Genomic DNA, 16,771 nt, shown 5'->3' with positions numbered 1-16,771 from the left:
TGCTTGTATTTCCATCAGAACATTTTTTTTAATGCTTTTTCCACTTGGAACTGGTAGGTTCGCTCGACCTTATTCATGGTTTCCTCACGCTTAAAGGTGGTACAATTATGAGGGAATTGAGTCACTGTCAAAATACGGCATATCTGTAGACACACCTCCGCCACACCTTCATGTCTTTGATATCCACGCCAAACGAATAGTTGGTGAATAGCATAATATTCTCATGCTTAAGTTCAAGGTCAGGATAGAGAGAATATTGCATAAAAAGGGATTTGTTCCATTTACGCGCACAATAACTCTTGACAGAATTCCCCACTAGGCACATAGCGCCTATTGAAAGTGTACACACACACCTCGCAGTTTTGTCACATTTTGCTGCCTGAAACTTCTATCTAAAAAATGATTAAACTAGATATTTTTCCGACAGATCTACACAATCTACTACACATTTTCAAAGTGAAAGAAAAAGTATATACTTTTTTAAAATGAATAACTTAATAACAAACTTAAAACAAAGATGTCTTGATTGCGAATGTCTTCACAACCCAGAATTGATACTTGGTGGAAGCCCCTTAGGCAGCAATTTCAGCTGTAAATCATTTTGAATAAGATTCTACCAACTCTACACAACTCTTAGGGTAACATACAGTGCATTCGACAAGTATTCAGACCCCTTGACTTTTTGCCCCAAAATGTTTAAATACAGCCATATTCTTAAATGGATTAAATACATGTTTATCCTCATCAATCTACACACAATACCCCATAATGACAAAGTGAAAACAGGTTTTTAGAAATGTTTGCACATTTATAAAAAAAAAAAAAAACAGAAATACCTTATTTACATAAGTATTCAGACCCTTTGCTATGAGACTCAAAATTGAGCTCAGGTGCATCTTGTTTCCATTGATCGTCCATGAGATGTTTCTACAACTTGATTGGAGTCCACCTGTGGTAAATTCAGTTGATTGGACATGATTTGGAAAGGCACACACCTGTCTATATAAGGTCCCACAGTTGACAGTGAACTTCAGAGTAAAAACCAAACCTTGAGTTTGAAGGAATTGTCCATAGAGCGCCGAGACAGGATTGTGTCGTGACACAGATCTGGGGAAGGGTATCAAAAAAAATTGTTGGTGATGTCTAATGTCCATTGCTCGTGTTTCTTGGGCCAAGCAAGTCTCTTCTTATTATTGGTGTCCTTTAGTAGTGGTTTCTTTGCAGCAATTCAACCGTGAAGACCTGATTCACACAGTCTCCTCTGAACAGTTGATATTGAGATTTGTCTGTTACTTGAACTCTGTGAAGCAGTACTTAAGATGTCCGAGAAGGTTAGATCACTGTGAAAGGCTAAGTTAGCCACCTGGTACACATAGTGTCCATAGGCCCACTTTCCTTCCACCCAATAATCAATGACATCAACTGTGAATGCTTACTGCTGTAGTACAGTGCCTTGCAAAAGTATTCACCCCCCTTGGCGTTTTTCCTATTTTGTTGCATTACAACCTGTTTTTTAAATTGATTTTTATTTGCAATTCATGTAATGGACATACTTAAAATAGTCCAAATTGGTGAAGTGAAATGAAAAAAATCACTTGTTTAATTTTTTTTTTTAAAACAGAAAAGTGGTGCGTGCATATGTATTCACCCCCTTTGCTATGAATCCCCTAAATAAGATCTGGTGCAGCCAATTACCTTCAGAAGTCATAGTTAGATTGCACACAGGTGGACTTTATTTAACTAAGTGTCACATGATCTGTCACATGATCTACATATATATACGCCCGTTCTGAATGGCCACAGAGTCTGCAACACCACTAAGCAAGGGGCACAACCAAGCAAGCGGCACTATGAAGACCAAGGAACTCTCCAAACAGTTCAGGGACAAAGAAGTGGAGAAGTACAGATCATTATTAAAAGATGGAAAGAATATAGCACCACAACAAACCTGTCAAGAGAGGGCTGCCCACCAAAATGCACGGACCAGGCAAGGAGGGCATTAATCAGAGAGGCAACAAAGAGACCAAAGATAACCCTGAAGGAGCTGTAAAGCTCCACAGCGGAGATTGGAGTATCTGTCCATAGGACCACTTTAATCCGTACACTCCACAGAGCTGGGCTTTATGGAAGAGTGGCCAGAAAAAAGCCATTGCTTAAAGAAAAAAATAAGCAAACACGTTTGGTGTTCACCAAAAGGCATGTGGTAGACTCCCCAAACATATGGATGAAGGTACTCTGGTCAGATAAGACTAAAATTGAGCTTTTTGGCCATCAAGGAAAATGCTATGTCTGGCGCAAACCCAACACCTCTCACCACCCCGAGAACATCATCCCTGTGGTGGTGGCAGCATCATGCTGTGGGGATGTTTTTCATCGGCAGGGACTGGGAAACTGGTCAGAATTGAAGGATTGATGGATGGCGCTAAATGCAGGGTAATTCTTGAGGGAAACCTGTTTCAGTCTTCCAGATATTTGAGACTGTGACAGAGGTTCACCTTCCAGCAGGACAATTTACATTTTATTTTACCTTTATTTAACTAGGCAAGTCAGTTAACCTCTCTAGGGTATGTGGGACGAAATCGTCCCACCTACTCAACAGCCAGTGGAATCCCGTGGCGCGATATTCAAATACCTTAGAAATGCTATTACTTCAATTTCTCAAACATATGACTATTTTACACCATTTTAAAGACAAGACTCTTGTTAACCTCTATGGGCTAGGTGGGACGCTAGCGTGCCACCCGTGGTGCACTCCATCAACAGCAGGTGCATTTCAAGAGCGGCAAATTTGAATCCAAATAAATGTCAAAATTCAAATTTTTCAAACATACAACTATTTTACACCCTTTGAAAGATAAACATCTCCTTAATCTAACCACGTTTTACGATTTCAAAAAGGTTTTACGGCGAAAGCATAAATTTAGAGTATGTTAGGACAGTACATTTACAAGAGTTGTGTGTAATGTTTTGTCAAGTCAAAGACAGGGTCACCAAAACCATAAAACCAGCTAAAATGATGCACTAACCTTTTACAATCTCCATCAGATGACACTCCTAGGACATTATGTTAGACAATGCATGCATTTTTAGTTCTATCAAGTTCATATTTATATCCAAAAACAGCGTTTTACTATGGCATTGATGTTGAGGAAATCGTTTCCCTCCAATAACCGGCAGTCAAGTCAGCGTCACAAATTAAATAATTAAAATTAGAAAACATTGGTAAAATATTATATTGTCATTTAAAGAATTATAGATTTACATCTCTTGAACGCAATCAACTTGCCAGATTTAAAAATAACCTTACTGGGAAATCACACTTTGCAATAATCTGAGCACTGCGCCCAGAAAAATATGCGTTGCGATACAGACTAGACGTCATGTTGGGGAGATCTAAAATCGAAAATACTATGTAAATAATCCATTACCTTTGATTCTCTTCATCAGATGTCACTTCCAGGTATCACAGGTCCATAACGAATGTAGTTTTGTTCAAAAAAGCTCATCATTTATGTCCAAAAATCTCCGTCTTGTTAGCACATGATCTAAGCCAGCCGGACTTTCGTCATGAACGAGGGGGAAAAAATATATTTACGTTCGTTCAAACATGTCAAACGTTGTATAGCATAAATCATTAGGGCCTTTTTTAACCAGAACATGAATAATATTCAAGGTGGACGAATGCATACTCTTTTATAACGTATTGGAACGAGGGTACCCAACATGAACTCGCCGCGCCAGGTGTCTAATGGGACATCATCGTTCCATGGCTCTTGTTCGGTCAGATCTCCCTCCAGAAGACTCAAAACACTTTGTAAAGGCTGGTGACATCTAGTGGAAGCAATAGGAAGTGCCAAAATATTCCTCAGCCCCTGTGTTTTTCAATGGGATAGGTTTAAAGGTAATACAACACATCAGGTATCCACTTCCTGTCAGAAAATGTCTCAGGGTTTTGCCTGCCAAATGAGTTCTGTTATACTCACAGACACCATTCAAACAGTTTTAGAAACTTTAGAGTGTTTTCTATCCATATATAATAAGTATATGCATATTCTAGTTACTGGGTAGGATTAGTAACCAGATTAAATCGGGTACATTTTTTTTATCCAGACGTGCAAATGCTGCCCCCTAGCCCTAACAGGTTAATCTAACCACACTGTCCGATTTCAAAAAGGCTTTACAACGAAAGCAAAACATTAGATTATGTCAGCAGAGTACCCAGCCAGAAATAATCAGACACCCATTTTTCAAGCTAGCATATAATGTCACATAAACCCAAACCACAGCTAAATGCAGCACTAACCTTCGATGATCTTCATCAGATGACACTCCTAGGACATTATGTAATACAATACATGCATGTTTTGTTCAATCAAGTTCATATTTATATCAAAAACCAGCTTTTTACATTAGCATGTGACGTTCAGAACTAGCATACCCACCGCAAACTTCCGGTGAATTTACTAAATTACTCACGATAAACGTTCACAAAAAACATAACAATTATTTTAAGAATTATAGATACAGAACTCCTTTATGCAATCGCTATGTCCGATTTTAAAATAGTTTTCGGCAAAAGCACATTTTGCAATATTCTGAGTAGATAGCTCACCATCACGGGCTAGCTATTTTGACACCCACCAAGTTTGGCACTCACCAAACTCAGATTTACTATAAGAAAAATTGGATTACCTTAGCTGTTCTTCGTCAGAATGCACTCCCAGGACTTCTACTTCAATAACAAATGTTGGTTTGGTTCCAAATAATCCATAGTTATGTTCAAATATCCTCTGTTTTGTTCGTGCGTTCAAGACACTATCCGAAGGGTGACGAAGGGTGACGCGCCTGGCGCGTTTCGTGACAAAAAAATTCTAAATATTCCATTACCATACTTCGAAGCATGTCAACCGCTGTTTAAAATCAATTTTTATGCAATTTTTCTCGTAAAAAAGCCATAATATTCCGACCGGGAAAACCTGTTTTCGTTCAAAGACTAAAAATCTAAAATGGACTCTTCTCGTGCACGCGCGCCCCAGTCTCATTGTTCTCTGATCGACCACTATCCAAATGCGCTACTGTTTTTCAGCCATGGCCTGCAAAGTCATCATTCAACGTTCTGCCGCCTTCTGAGAGCCTATGGGAGCCGTAGGAAGTGTCGCGTTACAGCAGAGATCCTCAGTTTTCAATAAAGAGAGTGTAGAACCAATTCTTATTTCAATGACGGCCTAGGAACAGTGGGTTAACTGCCTTTTTCAGATTTTCACCTTGTCAGCTTGGGGATTCGATCTTGCAACCTTTCGGTTACTAGTTCAACGCTCTAACCACCAGGCTACCTACCACCCCAATGTCCCTAAGCATACCGCTAAAGCAACATTCGAGTGATTTAATTGAGAATCTGTGGTATGACTTAAAGATTGCTGTACACCAGCAGAACCTATCCAACTTGAAGGAGCTGGAGCAGTTTTGCCTTGAAGAATGGGCAAAAATCCCAGTGGCTAGATGTGCCAAGCTTTTTGAGACATACCCCAAGAGACTTGCAGCTGTAATTGCTGCAAAAGGTGGCTATACAAAGTATTGACTTTTTTTGTCTTATTTCTTGTTTGTTTCACAATAAACAATATTTTGCATCTTCAACGTGGTTGGCATGTTGTGTAAATCAAATGATACAAACCCCCCAAAAATCCATTTTAATTCCAGGTTGTAAGGCAATAAAACAGGAAAAATGCCAAGGGGAGGGAATACTTTCGCAAGCCACTGTATGTTGTAGTGTGTACTGTGTGTGCATTATGAAGGCATTATGGAGGGATGCTTTCGCTTTACTTTTGGTTTATAAGACATGATTTTACATATATGTATCTCAAAGTTTGTGAGTCCTTTTGTTTGTCTGGGTGCGTGTGTGTGTGTGTGTACTTCCTTGTATGTGTATAGGGGTCTGGGACATGGTGCCTTCGGTGAAGTGTATGAAGGGATGGCAGCAGGGATACCTGGAGAGCCCAGTCCCATGCAAGTAGCAGTCAAGGTGAGCCCTGACACAAACAAAAAACAAGAAATAAACAAACAAACTTACACACAGGATATACTGGGCCTCATTCATCTGTAATATCAGCAAGAATGTGTGTGTATTGGGTACGTATGAGCATTTTATTCACAAACATTTCAGTGTTTGAGCTTATGTTGATTTTTTTATTTAACCTTTATTTAGGCAGGGGAGTCTTATTGAGACCCAGGTCACTTTTTTGATGGAGCCCTGCAATGAGCCCCACTGTGCAGATTTATCCTTAGTTCTGCACATCTGTCTACACAGCATTGTCTATGTTCTCTCTGAATGTCCTCATTGTGTGTTCTGTGTGCGTCCCCTGTAGACACTCCCTGAGGTGTGCTCTGAGCAGGATGAGCTTGACTTTCTTATGGAGGCTCTCATTATCAGGTAACACAAACCACGTTTCCATCCACAGTTTTTATGCAAGTAAAGTTATACCATAAGCAAATAAATCACAACAGGTGTGATGCAAACACACATACACAATGTTGACAGACAATTTGTTCGTTCGACATGGTGGGATCTTCTTGTGTCGGTAAAATTAATTATGCGGTAGAATCTATTTTATGTGCAATTATTTATATAATAAACCATCATATCGAAGTAAACTTGGAGCCACCCGATGATATGCTCCATTGTGCTACCACTACAACGTGGAAAAGCATTAGAGTTTATAGGAAGATTAAATAGTTTTGATTAACTTTCCTGGTGGTTAAGTGATGGATGGTGATGAGCTTCATGCACATTTCCAATAAATATCTAGTTTTTTTTTTGAATGCTCGTGACACGATGATAAACACTTGGCTGCCAATTATCAAATACAAATTACGTTGGTCTCATTCCATTTCATTATATAACCTACCCCTATTTTGTCAGCTAACTGTTGTCTAGAGAGCATGCTCCAAAACCAGATGGGGTGCATACGATATGCTATAAAACGCAACAGCTTTTGTGACAAAACTGTCAGTGAAGTTGAAAATGTGATGGAAATCTAACTTATGTTTTTTTATTTGGTACATGGGACTTTAACCACAAAAGTTATTTTTATGTGAACTACCTCCTCACGCACAGCCTTTTATCCATAACAAATCAATTTGATGGAAACACATCACTTATGGAAAAATGTTCATATTGTTTTTATGCAGATTTTTGAATATTAACATGAAAATCTGTCGCCAATTGGATGGAAACCTAGTTACAGTACACAAACCTAAGCACACGCATGTACTCACACACTCTCTCACACACACACACACACACACACACACACACACACACACACACACACACACACACACACACACACACACACACACACACACACACACACACACACACACTCACAGCTTTTGGTTGAAGACATATTGCAAACGTGCTCCATGGCAGACCATTCTTCAGCAACCATGTACTGTAATCTCGCTTCCTTTCCAAACCTCTCCTTCTCCCTTTCCTTTCCCCTTTCCTCCCTCTATCTCCACCCTCCTTCCCCCTCATCCCCCACTCTCTCCCTTCTCCCCCCTTTCCTCTCTCTCCTCCCTCCTCTCACTCTTTCCCCCTCTCCCTCTCCTCCCTCCATTCCTTCCCCCCTCTCTTTTCTCCCTCTCCCCCTGCAGTAAATTCAGCCACCAGAACATAGTGCGGTGTATCGGGGTGAGTCTACAGGCCCTACCACGCTTCATCCTATTGGAATTGATGGCTGGAGGAGACCTCAAGAGTTTCCTGAGAGAGATGCGGCCCAGACTGGTCAGTTCAGTTGCCAGTTTGTCCCGTATATTTCAAAATGTACAGTGCGTTAGTTCAGAGCAGGTAGTGCTTTAGTGCACAGCTCAAGTATTTTTGTTGTAGGAATATGTTGTCTTGCTCTAAGTCACAACAGCCAGAGATGGTACCTTGGAGCAGAGATTTCTGAAACCTTGGAAAGTAAGTTTGACTACATTTGCCAAATTGTTAAAAGGTTTGAAAAACAATTGAAATAAATGCAACAGTTGGACAGTGGATACGTTTTAGTTTTTTTTAATCACATATTGACTGGATAATAGCACTTAAAATATTTTACTGGCAATGGACAAATAAAGAATGAAGTACAGGGATTTTGGTGGAATTCAGCTATTCAATTTATTGTAAAATTGTACATTTTGTTTCTTAGAATGCACTCATATATACAGTATATGGTATCAGGTATTCTTTTAATATTTTGTGTTTGAATAAAATTATATGTGCCTCATTTGCATAAATACACTAGCTATATTGGCATAAACACTACATGACCAAAAGTATGTGGACACCTGCTCTTCTGGGAAGGCTTTCTAAAGTGGCTTGCGAAAGTATTCACCCCCTTGGCATTTTTACTATTTTGTTGCCTTACAACCTGGAATTAAAATGTATTTCTGGGGGGTTTGAATCATTTAATTTACACAACACGCCTACCACATTTCTATTGTGAAACAAACAAGAAATAAGACAACAACAAAAAAACTGAAAACTTGAGCATTCATAACTATTCACCCCCCCCAAGTCAATACTTTGTAGAGACACCTATTGCAGCAATTACAGCTGCAATTCTCTTGGGGTATGTCTCTATAAGCTTGGCACATCTAGCCACTGGGAATTTTGCCCATTCTTCAAGGCAAAACTGCTCCAGCTCCTCCAAGTTGGATGGGTTCCGCTTGTGTACAGCAATGTTTAAGTCATACCACAGATTCTCAATTGGATTGAGGTCTGGGTTTTGACTAGGCCATTCCAAGACATTTAAATGTTTCCCCTTAAACCACTCAAGTGTTGCTTTAGCAGTATTCTTAGGGTCATTGTCCTGCTGGAAGGTGAACCTCCATCACAGTCTCAAATCTCTGGAAGACTGAAACTGGTTTCCCTCAAGAATTTCCCTGTATTTAGCGCCATCCACCATTCCTTCAATTCTGACCAGTTTCCCAGTCCCTGCCGATGAAAAACACCCCCACAGCATGAAGCTGCCACCACCATGCTTCACTGTGGAGATGGGGTTCTCGGGGTGATGAGAGTTGTTGGGTTTGCCCCAGACATAGCATTTTCCTTTCCTTGGAGTTTTGGTGGGCAGCCCACTCTTGGCAGGTTAGTTGTGGTGCCGAATTCTTAAAAAAGAAAATGGATTTAATGATGCTCCGTGGGATTATCAAAGTATCTGATATTTTTTTGCAACCGAACCCTGATCTGTACTTTTCCACAACTTTGTCCCTGACCTGTTTGGAGAGCTCCTTTGTCTTCATGGTGCCACTTGCTTAGTGGTGTTGTAGACTCTGGGGACTTTCAGAACAGAGATCATGTGACAGATCATGTGACAGATTGCACACAGGTGGACTTTATTTAACAAATTATGTGACTTCGGAAGGTAATTGGTTGCACCAGATCTTATTTAGGGACTTCATAGCAAAGGGGTGAATACATATGCACGGACCACTTTTCAGTTTTTTATATTTTTGCATTTTTTGAAACAAATACTTTTTTTTCATTTCACTTCACCAATTCAGACTATTTGTGTATGTCCATTACATGAAATCCAAATAAATATCAATTTTATTACAGGTTGTAATGCAACAAAATAGGAAAACGCCAAGGAGGATGAATACTTTTGCAAAGCACTGTGCTCGATGTTGGAGCATTGTTGTGGGGACCATTTCTGTATGGACCTGTCAATCTGAAACAGGAAAGGGCCTTCCCCAAACTGTTATCACAAAGTTGTAAGCACAGAATTGTCTAGAATTTCATAGTATGCTGTAGCGTTAAGATATCCCTTCACTGGAAATAAGGGGCCTAGCCCGAACCATGAAAAATAGCCCCAGACCATTATGCCTTCTCCACCAAACGTTACAGTTGGCACTATGCATTGGGGCAGGTAATGATCTCCTGGCATCCGCCAAAATCAGGTTCGTACTGCCAGATTGTGAAGCGTGATTCATCACTGCAGAGAACGCGTCCAATGGCGGCGAGTTTCACACCTCTCCAGCTCACGCTTGGCTTTGCGTATGGGGATCTTAGGCTTGTGTGCGGCTGCTCGGCCATGGAAACCCATTTCATGAAGCTTCCGATGAGCAGTTCTTGTGCTGACGTTCTTCCAGAGGCAGTTTGGAACTCGGTAGTGAGTGTCGCTACACGCTTCAGCACTCGGCGTCCCCGTTCTGTGGTTTACCACTTCGCGGCTGAGCAGTGGTTGCGCCTAGACGTTTCCACTTACAGTTGACCACGGCAGCTCTAGCAGACCAGAGATTTGACGAACTGACTTGTTGGAATGGTGGCATCCTATGACGGTGCTACATTGAAAGTCATTGAGCTCTTCAGTAAGACTATTCTACTGCTAATGTTTGTCTATGGAGATTGCATGACTGTGTGCTTGATTTAATGCACCTGTCAGCAAAAGGTGGGGCTGAAATAGCCAAGTCCACTCATTTAAAGGGGCGTCCACATATTTTTGTGTTTATATAGTGTATGAATAAATTAACATAAAGGGCTGGAACAGGGCGGCAACCACCAAAAATTGTAGCGGGGTGCGTAATGGGCAGCAGAGTAGTCAGGCGCTGGAGAGCAGAACTGGGTATAAACCGGAGATTTATTAAGCAAAACCAACGGCAGAAGAGGACTGGCCACCCCGAAATAGCCTGGTTCCTCTCTAGGTTTCTTCCTAGGTTTTGGCCTTTCTAAGGTGCTTCTACACCTGCATTACTTGCTGTTTGGGGTTTTAGGCTGGTTTCTGTACAGCACTTTGAGATATCAGCTGATGTAAGAAGGGTTATATAAATACATTTGATTTGATTTTGATATAGAGCGAACGGAGTACGCCGGGGTCCCCTCGATGTCCAGAGGAGGAACCTCCCGCCCCTCAGACTCCTGGAGCGGGCCAACCACCACCGGCCTGAGGAGAGACACATGGAACGAGGGGTTAATACGGTAATCAGGGGGAAGCTGTAACCTATAACAAACCGCGTTCACTCTCCTCAGGGCTTTAAATGGCCCCACAAACCACGGGCCCAGCTTCCGGCAGGGCAGGCGGAGGGGCAGGTTTGGGTCGAGAGCCAGACCTGGTCCCCCGGTGCAAACAGTTGACTCCTCCGCGCGCCTTAACCAGTCGTCCACCGCAGGAGCCTCAGTCTGACTCTGATGCCAAATCGACAGAACCGGCTGGTACCCCAGTACGCACTGGAAGGGGGAGAGGTTAGTGGAGGAGTGGCGGAGCGAGTTCTGAGCCATCTCGGCCCAGGGCACGAACACTGCCCACTCCCCCGGCCGATCCTGGCAATACGACAGCAGAAACCTGCCCACATCCTGGTTCACTCTCTCCACCTGCCCATTACTCTCGGGATGAAACCCCAAGGTAAGGCTGAACGAGATCCCCAGACGTTCCATGAATGCCTTCCAGACCCTCGAAGTGAACTGGGGACCTCGATCAGACACTATATCCTCAGTCACCCTGTAGTGCCGGAAGACGTGCGTAAATAAGGCCTCCGCAGTCTGTAGGGCCGTAGGGAGACCGGGCAGAGGGAGGAGACAGCACGACTTAGAGAACCGATCCACAACAACCAGGATCGTGGTGTTTCCCTGTGAGGGGGGGAGATCGGTAAGAAAGTCCACCGACAGTTGCGACCAAGGCCGCTGTGGAACGGGTAAGGGATGTAGCTTCCCTCTGGGCAGGTACCTAGGAGCCTTACACTGAGCGCACACCAAGCAGGAGGAAACATAAACCCTCACGTCCTTGGCCAAGGTAGGCCACCAGTACTTCCCAACCAAATAGCGCACCGTCCGACCGATCCCAGGATGACCAGAGGAGGGTGACGTGTGGGCCCAATATATCAACCGGTCACGGACAGCAGACGGAACGTACAGACGCCCAGCAGGACACTGGAGGGGAGCGGGCTCTGCACTTAATGCCTGCTCAATGTCTGCGTCCAGCTCCCACACTACCGGCGCCACCAGGCAGGAGGCCGGGAATTTGGGAGTGGGATCCATGGGCCGCTCCTCTGTGTCATACAGTCTTGACAGTGCGTCTGCCTTCACGTTCTGGGAACCTGGTCTGTAGGATAGGGAAATAACAAAACGGATGAAAAACATGGTCCACCTAGCCTGGCGAGGGTTCAGTCTCCTCGCTGCCCGGATGTACTCTAGATTGCGGTGGTCAGTCGAGATGAGAAAGGGTGTTTAGCCCCCTCAAGCCAATGTTTCCACGCCTTCAGAGCCTTGACGACAGCCAACAGCACCCGGTCCCCCAAGTCATAGTTTCGCTCCGCCGGGCTGAGCTTCTTCGAGAAGAAGGCACAGGGGTGGAGCTTCGGTGGCGTACCCGAGCGCTGAGAGAGCACGGCTCCTATCCCAGCCTCGGACGCGTCCACGTCCACTATGAACGCCAAAGAGGGATCCGGATGGGCCAGCACGGGAGCCGAGGTAAACAGAGCCCTCAGGTGACCAAAGGCCCTGTCCGCCTCAGCCGACCACTGCAAACGTACCAGGCCCCCCTTCAGCAGTGAGGTAATGGGAGCCGCTACCTGACCAAAACCCCGGATAAACCTCCGGTAGTAATTGACAAACCCTAGGAACCACTGCACTTCCTTTACCGTGGGAGTCGGCCAATTACACACGGCTGAAATGCGGTCACTCTCCATCTCCACCCCCGAGGTGGAAATGCGGTACCCTAGGAAGGAAACGGACTGCTGGAAGAACAGGCATTTCTCAGCCTTGACATACAGGTCATGCTCCAACAGTCGACCAAGCACCCTGCGCACCAGGGACACATGCACGGCGTGTGCAGTGGAGAATATCAGAATGTCATCAATGTACACCCTGCCCATGCAGGTCCCTGAAAATCTCGTCTTCAAAGGCTTGGAAGACTGATGGAGCATTCATCAACCCGTACAGCATGACGAGGTACTCATAATGCCCTGAGGTCGTACTGAACGCCGTCTTCACTCGTGTCCCTCCCGGATACGCACCGGGTTGTAAGCGCTCCTGAGATCTAATTTGGTGAAGAAGTGCGCCCCGTGCATTGACTCAATCGCTATGGCGATGCGCGGTAGCGGGTAACTGTACCTCACCGTGATCTGGTTTAGCCCTCGATAGTCAATGCACGGGCGCAGACCTCCCTCCTTTTTCTTCACAAAAAAGAAACTCGTGGAGGCAGGTGAAGCGGAGGACCGAATGTACCCCTGACGCAGGGATTCGGAGACATATGTTTCCATAGCCGCTGTCTTCGCCTGTGACGGGATACATGTGACTCCTGGGAAGTGCAGCATCTACCAGCAGATTTATCGCACAATTGCCCCGTCGATGGGGTGGTAATTGAGTCACCTGCTTCTTGGAGGGCTCTCGACCACCCCGTGAGAGCCCTCCGTTGCCAAGAAACAGTGGGGTCATGACAAGCTAACCAGGGTAGGCCTAGCACCACGGGAAACGCAGGAGAGTCAATGAGGAAGAGACTGATTCTCTCCATGTGACCCCCCTGCGTCACCATACCCAGAGGAGCGGTGGCCATCTCTAATCAACCCTGACCCTAATGGTCAACTGTCTAAGGCATGAACGGGGAAGTTTCACAGTCATGGGAACAATGGGGATCCCTAAACTAAGGGCGAACGATCTGTCTATAAAATTCCCAGCCGCTCCTGAAACAACTAGCGCCTTATGCTGGGAATGCGGGGGAAAAAAATCAGGAAAAGTAACATACACAAACATGTGTGCAACAGGGGCTCTGGGTGAGAATGGTGCCGGCTCACCTGGGTGACGCCAGAGTGCCCTGCCTGCTGCCTCGATCCCCAGAGGAACCAACCCGGCACCGACCGGCAGTGTGACCTCTGCGGCCACAGATGGTGCACGAGACGAAACCTCCTCCAGTCTCCCTACGCACAGCACCTCCCAGCTCCATGGGCACTGGAGCGGTGGTGCTGGGGGATGGAACCGACAGAACCCGATCTGGATGTCCGCGGGTAGCCAGCAGGTTATCCAGCCGAATGCACAGGTCCACCAGCTGGTCGAAAGTGAGGGTGGTGTCCCTGCAGGCCAATTCCCGACGGACGACCTCACGCAAACTGCAGCGATAGTGGTCGATCAGGGCCCTATTGTTCCATCCCGTGCTGGCGGCCAGGGTCCAAAAATCCATGGCGAACTCCTGGACGCTCCTCGTCCCCTGCCTCAGATGGAAGAGACGTTCACCTACTGCTCTACCCTCGGGTGGGTGGTCGAAGACTGCTCGGAAGCGGCGGGTGAAATCCTCAATGGTCCAGCGCCGCATCTCCATCTCCCCACATGGCATTGGCCCACTCTAAAGCTTTCCCAGAGAGGCACGAGACAAGGGCGGACACCTTCTCACGGACTGAAGGAGCCGGGTGGTCGGTTGCCAGGTAGAGGTTGAGCTGCAACAGAAACCCTGGCAGCGTGCAGCCGTCCCGTCATACTCCCGGGGAAGGGCGAGACGAATCCCACTGGGACCGCATGAAGGGGGGGACGAGTAGTGGATACCCCAGTTGTGCTGGTGGAGGCGCTGAAGGAACTCCCTGTCTCTCCCAGCGGTCCATAGTTTGGACAACGAGGTCCATGGCGGCGCATCGCTGTGTGCTCCCAGACGCGCTCCTCCACCCCTATTCCAGGGGCACTTGCTCCTGCTGACTCCATATGTGTGGTTTGGGATTCTGTAGCCGGGTGCGTAATGGGCGGCAGAGAAGTCAGGCGCAGGAGAGCAGAACTGGGTATAAACCGGATATTTATTAAGCAAAACCAACGGCATCCAGAACGGCATCCAGAAGATGCCTACTTTTTTTCAGCCAGAGCCTGCAAAGCCACGATTCAGCTTTTTGCCGCCTTCTGAGAGCCTATGGCAGCCGTAGGAAGTGTCACGTAACAGCAGAGATCCTTTGTAATGGATAGAGATGGCAAAGAAGGCCAAGAAATGGTCAGACAGGCCACTTCCTGTAAAGGAATCTCTCAGGTTTTGACCTGCCATTTGAGTTCTGTTATACTCACAGACACCATTCAAACAGTTTTAGAAACTTTAGGGTGTTTTCTATCCATATGTAATAAGTATATGCATATTCTAGTTACTGGGTAGGAGTGGTAACCAGATTAAATCGGGTATGTTTTTTATCCAGCCGTGTCAATACTGCCCCCTAGCCCTAACAGGTTAATTAACCAATTACGCATATTTGGGCAGTCTTGATACAACATTTTGAACAGAAATAAATGGTTCATTGGATCAGTCTATCTGCACGTACACTACTGCCATCTAGTGGCCAAACACAAAATTGCACCCAAGCTGGAATAATACATTGTGGCCTTCCTCTTGCATTTTAAAGATTATATAAAATAAAATAAAAATGCATGTTTTTTTCTTTGTATCATCTTTTACCAGATCCAATGTGTAAAATTATCGTACATTAATTTCACATTTCCACAAACTTCAAAGTGTTTCCTTTCAAATGGTATCAAGAATATGCATATCCTTGCTTCAGGTCCTGAGCTACAGGTAGTTAGATTTGGGTATGTCATTTTAGGCAAAACATTTTTTTTAAAGGGTCCGATCCTTAATTAAGATAGACGTACTTCACAGAGTAAACTAACTCTTTCAATCTGAAAGCTAACAGAGGAACAACAAAGGATGCAACAGCTGTTTGGCTGCTGTGCTCTGCAGTAAATCTGTCACTGTTTTGTTTAGGAATCTGTTTGCCAATTGGTCCACCTATCTGCATGTCTGTCATGTCTTCTTTTATCAGTCTAATTCTTTGACTTTTTGTATGTTTATCTTTTTTTGTGTGTAGAAGCTTGAATGTCTGTCCGTGTGTCTGTCTGACTGATTTGATTTACTGTCTGTCTGTCTGTCTGTCTGTTTGTCTGATACACAAATGTATAGTCAATAACACAATAGAAAAATCTGTATACAGTGTGTGCAAATGTAGTAAGGAGGTAAGGCAATAAATAGGATAATAGTGGTGAAGTAATTACAATTTAGCCATTTACACTGGAGTGATATATGTGCAGATGAGGATGTGCAAGTAGAAATACTGGTGTGCAAAAGAGCAGAAAAACAAAAACAAATATTGGGATGAGGTAGGTAGTTGATTGGATGGGCTATTAACAGATGGGCTGTGTACAGCTGCAGTGACACGTCTGACCTCTGTGATTGCCAACAAGGCTTTTGCCACCAAGTACTAAGTTATGTTTTGCAGAGGGGAAAAAATACTTATTTCCCTCATTAAAATGGAAATCATTTTATAACATTCTTGACATGCGTTTTTATGGATTGTTTTGTTGTTATTCTGTCTCTCACTGTTCATATAAACCTACCATTAAAATTATAGACTGATCATTTCTTTGTCAGTGGGCAAACGTACAAAATCAGCAGGGGATCAAATACTTTTTCCCTCACTGTATGCAGCGTTTACCATGAATACAGTCTCTGAGAACACGGGAACATTGTCTTTAAATTTCAATTCCGCTGTAGAGCGGGTCTTCAGCTCTACGGATTGAATCAAGCCCTATGTATATATGAGCCTGATCTCTTCCTCTCTATCTGGTATCTCTCTATAGGAGCACCCTTCTAGTCTATCCATGGAGGACCTGCTCAACGTGGCCAGAGACATTGCACAGGGATGCCAATACCTGGAGGAGAACCAGTTTATACACCGGTAGGCCTACTGTGGTAGAGAAACATACTGTACATGGATTTATGTGTGTGCACAGTGTGCACATAATGTATAGTCAAACCCACACAATATGCAATGACAGACA

General features: G+C 44.5%; 1 protein-coding gene across 2 annotated transcripts in view; it reads left to right on the top strand.

Moving 5' to 3' along the window:
• Positions 1-16,771, top strand: part of LOC106562017 (ALK tyrosine kinase receptor) — a 285,056-nt gene that overhangs the window by 244,056 nt on the left and 24,229 nt on the right. For both annotated transcript variants that reach the window (XM_014126545.2, XM_045688931.1), the window contains 4 exons: positions 5,929-6,019; positions 6,363-6,427; positions 7,654-7,783; positions 16,571-16,668. In XM_014126545.2, the coding sequence (XP_013982020.2) occupies positions 5,929-6,019; positions 6,363-6,427; positions 7,654-7,783; positions 16,571-16,668 (384 nt within the window). The remainder of the gene's footprint in view (positions 1-5,928; positions 6,020-6,362; positions 6,428-7,653; positions 7,784-16,570; positions 16,669-16,771) is intronic.

This window comes from Salmo salar, chromosome ssa11, assembly GCF_905237065.1.
Source record: "Salmo salar chromosome ssa11, Ssal_v3.1, whole genome shotgun sequence".
Taxonomy (NCBI): Eukaryota; Metazoa; Chordata; class Actinopteri; order Salmoniformes; family Salmonidae; genus Salmo; species Salmo salar.
Note: the sequence above shows the minus strand (reverse complement) of the source record. Positions and strands in the feature narration are given on the sequence as shown.